The 7,475-nt window shown below is 46.5% G+C and overlaps 1 protein-coding gene across 1 annotated transcript; it reads left to right on the top strand.

Moving 5' to 3' along the window:
- Window positions 1-416: 416 nt before the first annotated feature.
- Window positions 417-1,173, top strand: LOC124687059 (glycine-rich cell wall structural protein 1.0-like). Its single transcript, XM_047220910.1, has 2 exons — window positions 417-814; window positions 923-1,173. Exons 1-2 carry the CDS (start codon window positions 436-438, stop codon window positions 1,171-1,173), a joined length of 630 nt encoding a protein of 209 aa, XP_047076866.1. The 5' UTR covers window positions 417-435.
- Window positions 1,174-7,475: the final 6,302 nt, after the last annotated feature.

The raw sequence follows: 7,475 nt of genomic DNA, 5'->3' as shown, positions 1-7,475 counted from the left end.
CCATTCAATTTTTTACCCAAAATCTAAGAAACATATGTTTTCATGGATTTTCTTTTCATTCGGAGCTGGAGATTGAATTCTAATTCTGGGTCCAAATAAAAATAAAGTTCTTTTTTTTTGAAATAAAGATAAAGTTCTAATCCCAAACAAGCAGGTGATTTACTGATGAGCATGTGGTTTAAGCTAGTTTTTTTTTTCTGGTAGCCTAAATGGGTACAGGTGAAAAGAAATCTTCAGAAATTGCTATACAGCTCACTAGGATCGCCTTTTGCGTTGTGGCTACTTAGTCTAGAAACTGAGACAACACCTTTACATTATTCGAAATCTGATCCTATATAAACCCACGCACTGCGCACATTAGTGTCATCAGCAGCATTCCTACACAAGCAAAGGCGGCTTTCATCCCTCCAGCTCTACATAGTCGCTTCTACCTCCATGGCCACTTCTATCGCCATCTCAACTATGCTAGTGTGCGTTTTACTTCTCCAGCTAGCCCATGCAAGGCTCCTAGTGGAGGACAAAAACACACTCGATGACAGTAAGTCGTTCTCCATCAGAGGTGGCAGCGGGAAGGGTGGTGGCCGGGGTTTCGGTGTGATTATCAGCCATGGAGGGCACGACACATCCATTGCTATCGGCGGCGGATTTGGAGGAGGAGGTGGTACTACCATTGGTGGTGGTGCAACTGCAGGCGGTGGAGCAGGGGCAGGTGTTGGCATCGACGTGGGGCGTGGTGGGGTGGATGTGGGGATGGGCGGCGGTGGAGGTGGGGCCGCTAGCGCCGGCGGTGTGCATGTGGGAGGTGGAGCTGGAGGTGGTGTCGGTGTTCACGTTGGACGTGGTGGGGTGGATGTGGGGATTGGCGTTCGTGGAGGTGGAGCTGCTAGCGTCGGCGGTATGCATGTGGGAGGTGGAGCTAGAGGTGGTGTCGGTGTCCACATTGGACATGGTGGGGTGAATATAAGCCCCGGAACTGGCAGTGCTGTTGGAGGAGGTGAAGGTGGGGGAGCACCGGTGGTGGCGAGTGGTGTTGGCCGTGCTGGTAATACAATTGGTGGTGGCGCAGGGTTTGCTAGTTTAGATGGCAACGGCGGAAGAGGAAGTGGTATTGGAGTTGGGTCGAGCAGTGGAGGTGTCGCTGGTGGCTCCGGCAATGACGGCGGACATGGTTGATCGATTATGTTAACTTTAAGAAATAGAAATGGATACAACAAGGCCAATATAGTCATTAAATTGGTATTGATGTAATGTGTTGGAGAGATATTGCATATTCTCAACATCAAGATATATTACCTATTGGTTTTGTGCCAAGTCAAACTTTATAAACTTTAACCAAATTTCTACTTTCGTGGAAAAACTAGCACTACTTCAGTGTTGGAGCTGCAACTCGCAGCTCCTTCTTGTACCTCGAGACTTCAACTTAAGTTTATTTCAAAAATCGATGTACAAAATATGAGAATAATGTGTTCCTAGTGGATCTTATTCATTTGTGGAATATCGGAAAAAGCAAAGAATGGTAAGAACGTGTAGTTTCTCCATATTTGTAGCCATGACCATACAATCAAACAAAAATCAATTAACCATAAAAATGTCTTGCATCAAAAAGTATGGCCCCTTTTGTCGGAAAGTGCTTTTGGCTCCCGAGCTCTGGTGACCTTGCCATATTAAAAAAATTAAAAAGCATATTTACTAGTTATTAAAAAATTGAAAATAGTTTTGGAGATTGTCAGTGATATATATCACAACAATGAAAAATATCAACCGAAATTCTTTTTATTTTCTGTTAGACAAAAAAGACAAAAAATAATAACTACTCAGATCTACACTTTTGTTATTTTTGTGTAGCTCAGACTATATAGTATCTGAAATTGATATTTTACATGTTTGTGGGATACACATAAACAATATGTGGAGTTTTTTTCATGATTTTTTGAAACTCAAATATATAATTTTAGATTTTTCTTAGAAACGAGATCACTAGTGTCCATGTGCACCAAATCTCTGTCCTACTTTAATAGTAAAGATTACGTCGTACGTCGTCGGCACTTTTGCCTCGAAGCCCCTCACAAATCAGGTAATCAGCCCCGCAAGACAGACTTCGCGAAAAGTACGACCGTCCCAGAGAGGCCTGGACCAATATCCGTGCGCCGCCCACTGCCGGCCAGGCGCTCTTCGTGGCGCTCGATCCCTGGTTTCCACGCCGCCCATTGGATTCCGGAGGAGCTCATCCATGGCGCCCAGGTCCATGGGCGGACGCAGCGGGTGGGCCGGGGGGCCGTGGCCCACCCAGAAATTTGAGATGTTTTTTAACTATCCATCATCTGACTGGCCCAATCTGGCACACAGTTAAGGTCCGGCCCATTTACTGCTTGCGCTAAAGAAAATTAAAAACCAAAGACCCAGGATTCGATCCCTGGTTGTGTACCGGCCTTCTTCATTTATCTTTACACTTGAGATCTGAAAGAAAACAGACGCATATGTCTTCCGTTCAATGAGGTTTGGTTAGCTAGCTTTTAGTTGTTCCTTAGTTTGGATCCAGATTTGTTCTTCTATATATATGCTTATATAATTGGTTTCTATAATTTTGGCACGTCTCTTACAGATTGATCTTATTATTTTTCTTTTCTTTGTTTTGTATTTTCAAAACTATGTTTACATTTTTTATGATTCAATTTTTTTAATTTTTTAAAAAATCGCTCTTTTAGTGTGGTTTTTCCTATATATTTGGGATATGTTTCTCAGACACTATATTTTTGTTTCCTATGTAGCTGAGATATATTTCTCGGACGGTATCTAGATGCTAAAGGTTTATTATCTAGTTTACATGCTTCCGAAATTGATATTTTTCCTACTGGTGGTGACGGCGAATGATTAAAATGTATTTTTGATGTAATTTTCTATTTATACTATATTTTATCATGTAAAAATCTTTTCATATTATAAACTATTTGTATTGTAATCATGCACATTTGATATACATTTTAAACTGCAATGTTGACAACCGATTTATCTTATATATCACTTATTTTACAAACTTTTTAAAACAATAAGGGATGGTGCAAAAATGTTTTTTTGGACATGTGCCCCCCCTCCAGTTTTATCCTGCGTCCGCCACTGCCCAGGTCCTCCACGCGCCTCGCAGCTGTCTAGGGCGGCCTCCCCTACTCTCCGGAGCGGAGCCGTTGGACGACACCATCGCATCCCTCACTCTGAACATACCGGCTGCGCCGCTCTAACCTCCCGCCGGGGGTCACGGGTGGAGGCCGGAGTTCAGCTCCTCCAGGCTCCAGGTGGGTGCGACCTTTCTCGCAAAAAAAAAAAAGGTGGGTGCAACCTGCTATGCTACGGGCGATGAGATCCCAAGGATATTCTCCAGCGGAAGCGAACTCCTCCTAGGCCTGTAAATTGAGGCGGGCTGACCATGGCGCCGCCTGCCCAGCCTAATTTAATCCGCTAAGTGACTACCCACAGTACGAAATAAAATTTTGACGGTCAATCACAGCGCCGCCGCTACCGCCGCCGTTCTGCCACCACGCTGTATCGACACAAGCTTCCATGGCCCTGGCCGCGGGCGCCTTGGCCGGAGGAATTCGGCCCCATCAACACAGCCCCTCCATCCCGTTGCTCACGTCTCTGCTAACAATCTCCAGCCAGCGAGATTCATGGGGAGCAGCTAGCCGCCTAGCCTCCCGTGTGGCCTGCTGGAAGGTGAGGAATCCAGCAGCTAATTGAATCGTAGAAAGAAATTAGCGCGGAGCAGAGAGCAGCAACTTTGGTTAAAGAGAAAGAATGAGAGGAATCTGATTCATTTCCTATAGGCGACGCACTTAGCCATTGCGCCATATGTGACGCACTTTGGTTAAGGGTATGTGTAAAGAATGAGACAGATATGTTGGTGTGTATGCACACCTGCAATTGCGTTGTATATTAATCTGAAGCTGTGTACAAGTATTTATAGAGGTACATCAGGGGATGAGAAGAGATAACGCACGCCACACACATTGCGCTAGATAGTTAGCAGATCCTAGCTATTAGGGTGGCACGTTGATCACTATGTGCATGCGCTGCATGCACGCGTGGATAGAGACTGAAGTGGTCTTCAGCTAGGCTTCAGTCTAACAGTATGGACGGTGATGAGGTGAGGGCGCTCCGGGCCGTCGGCGGAGCCTTGCGGCAATGGGGGCACTCAGGGGATGCGGGGAGATGGGCGCGGTGCCGAGGATTCATGGAGTCGGCGGCGGGCGGAGCGCTCCAATGGTGCAGGCCCAGGAGCAATCCCTCCTGATACGAGTGCCAAATGCGGGTGGAGAGCTCCAATGGTGCAGGGGATTTGCTAGTTTTTTTTTTTTTGAGTGTATTTGCTAGTTTCTTCGTAAGATAAATTTATTTAGCGGATATAGGTGGGGCTGGTGGAGGCCGCTTAAGTTGTTCTGATTAAAAGGGCCGTAGCGGAAGTCCCCCTCAAGTCAAGAAGACAGAAGTTAGCACGTGGTGGGCACCCGTGGGCAGGCCCACTTACAGCCTGAGCTCCTTCCGTTCCCCGCCTTGACCCCGCGACAAAAAATGTTCAAGCAGGTTCCGCTTCTCGTGTACCAGCGGTGGAGGGAAGAAAGTACTGGTCAGAGTGAATTGGGTTTACCTTTTGCTCTGTAGCTAGCCTTGCCATGAAAGTTCATGGTTGGAATATCTAAACTCGGAGTGACTGGGCCTCACAACTGTTGCTTCTACTGAATCTGCCTGAGGCTGGTTCTGAACTTGTACGAAAAATATCACGTACGGTGTGCGTCTCCTTCTATTTTCCCCTTTTGCCGATACACTGGTTTTCGTCCTGGCTGCCACCGTTCTTGGAGCCATAATCCTGCCTGAGTAGAAGACTAGGAGGAGAACAACAAGACGACGAAAAGCGTGGTCACCGCCTCCGTAGCACCTGATCTCCATGTTGGCGGTGACAATGACCATCTTAAAAGCCTACGAGCACAATCCTATTTTCAATCAAAATTGTGGCCAATGTCATTATCTAAGTGAAAAAAGCCATCTTAACGGTCACGCCGGCCTGGGCATGCGATGGTGCTATCTTGGGATGGAGTCGGGGTAGCAGGCCAAGGTGCGGGGGGGGGACACGTCTCGGTCCGGCCCGTCGAGGGCGACGAGGGAGCCTAGGGGATGCCCGGAGAGGGGAGGAAGCAGAGGGGGCGGGGCGTGATAGGTGTGCACAACAGCACTACTGGGATAGGGAAGGGATGAGACCAGGCCAGCTTCAAGACAGAGATGATGGCTACCTTCTTGGGGGGAGCTAGGAAGCCAGAGACAGATTTGTTGCGACTGTTGATTTCTGCCGTTTTTTTACTAGGATTTCTGCCGGTTTAGTGAGACTGCGAGAGAAATTGAGAGACGGAAAGATTTTTTGTTGTTTCTCATATTTTTTTAATATAATCTTGCACACTGCTGATACGTCTCCGACGTATCGATAATTGCTTATGTTCTATGCCATATTATTGATGATACCTACATGTTTTATGCACACTTTATGTCATATTTGTGCATTTTCTGGAACTAACCTATTAACAAGATGCCGAAGTGCCGCTTCGTTGTTTTCGCTGTTTTTGGTTTCAGAAATCCTAGTAACGAAATATTCTCGGAATTGGACGAAATTAAAGCCCGAGGGCCTATTTTCTCACGAAGCTTCCGAAGTCCGAAGGAGAGACGAAGAGGGGCCACGGAGGGGCCACACCATAGGCGGCGCGGCCCCCCTTGGCCGCGCGGCCCCGTGGTGTGGGCCCCCGTGCCGCCTCTTGACCTACCCTTCCGCCTACAAATAGCCTCCGTGACGAAACCCCCGCACCGAGAGCCACGATACGGAAAACCTTACTGAGCCGCCGTCGCCGCCGATCCCATCTCGGGGGATCCAGGAGATCGCCTCCGGCACCCTGCCGGAGAGGGGAATCATCTCCCGGAGGACTCTACGCCGCCATGGTCGCCTCCGGTGTGATGAGTGAGTAGTCTACCCCTGGACTATGGGTCCATAGCGGTAGCTAGATGGTTGTCTTCTCCTCATTGTGCTTCATTGTTGGATCTTGTGAGCTGCCTAACATGATCAAGATCATCTATCCGTAATTCTATATGTTGTGTTTGTCGGGATCCGATGGATAGAGAATACTATGTCATGTTAATTATCAAGTTATTATACATGTGTTGTTTATGATCTTGCATGCTCTCCGTTTCTAGTAGAGGCTCTGGCCAAGTTTTTACTTTTAACTCCAAGAGGGAGTACTTATGCTCGATAGTGGGTTCATGCCCGCATTGACACTCGGGACAGTGACGAAAGTTCTAAGGTTGTGTTGTGCTCGTTGCCACTAGGGATAAAACATTGATGCTATGTTCGAGGATGTAGTTATTGATTACATTACGCACCATACTTAATGCAATTGTCTGTTGCTTAGCAACTTAATACCGGAGGGGGTTCGGACGATAACCTCGAAGGTGGACTTTTTAGGCATAGATGCAGTTGGATGGCGGTCTATGTACTTTGTCGTAATGCCCAATTAAATCTCACTATACTTATCATGTCATGTATGTGCATTGTTATGCCCTCTCTATTTGTCAATTGCCCGACCGTAATTTGTTCACCCAACATGCTTTTATCTTATGGGAGAGACACCTCTAGTGAACTCGTGGACCCCGGTCCATTCTTTTAATACTGAAATACAAATCTGCTGCAATACTTGTTTTTACTATTTTCTCTCGCAAACAATCATCTTCCACACAATACGGTTAATCCTTTGTTACAGCAAGCCGGTGAGATTGACAACCTCACTGTTTCGTTGGGGCAAAGTACTTTGGTTGTGTTGTGCAGGTTCCACGTTGGCGCCGGAATCCCCGGTGTTGCGCCGCACTACATCCCGCCGCCATCAACCTTCAACGTGCTTCTTGGCTCCTCCCGGTTCGATAAACCTTGGTTTCTTTCTCGAGGGAAAACTTGCTGCCGTGCGCATCATACCTTCCTCTTGGGGTTGCCAACGAACGTGTGAAATACACGCCATCAAGCATATTTTCCGGCGCCGTTGTCGGGAACCGAAGAAAAGCTACACCACAAAGATTTCTAACTCCCACGTCAACTACGCGCCGACATATTTTCTGGCGCCGTTGCCGGGGAGATCAAGACACGCTGCAAGGGGAGTCTCCACTTCTCAATCTCTTTACTTTGTTTTTGTCTTCCTTTATTTTATTTACTACTTTGTTTGCTGCACTTATATCAAAACACAAAAAAAATTAGTTGCTAGTTTTACTTTATTTACTGTCTTGTTTGCTATATCGAAAACACAAAAAAAAATTAGTTTACTTGCATTTACTTTATCTAGTTTGCCTTATCTGCTATCGTTAAAATGAGTAATCCCGAAGTTGAAGTTCGTTCATTTAAACAACAAGGGGGAGAATGTTTAAAAGATGATTGGTATAGAATTAGTGATGCCCATAAT

The sequence above is a fragment of the Lolium rigidum genome, chromosome 2, assembly GCF_022539505.1.
Source record: "Lolium rigidum isolate FL_2022 chromosome 2, APGP_CSIRO_Lrig_0.1, whole genome shotgun sequence".
In the NCBI taxonomy this organism is placed as follows: Eukaryota; Viridiplantae; Streptophyta; class Magnoliopsida; order Poales; family Poaceae; genus Lolium; species Lolium rigidum.
This window is presented reverse-complemented; position numbering and strand designations above follow the sequence as displayed.

Bases quoted from the DNA above. Each gene is read 5' to 3' on its own strand.
- LOC124687059 (XM_047220910.1), top strand. From the start codon at position 436: ATGGCCACTTCTATCGCCATCTCAACTATGCTAGTGTGCGTTTTACTT. The intron at 815-922 runs GTGGTGTCGGTG...GTGGAGCTAGAG, and splicing joins TGTGGGAGGTGGAGCTGGAG to GTGGTGTCGGTGTCCACATT.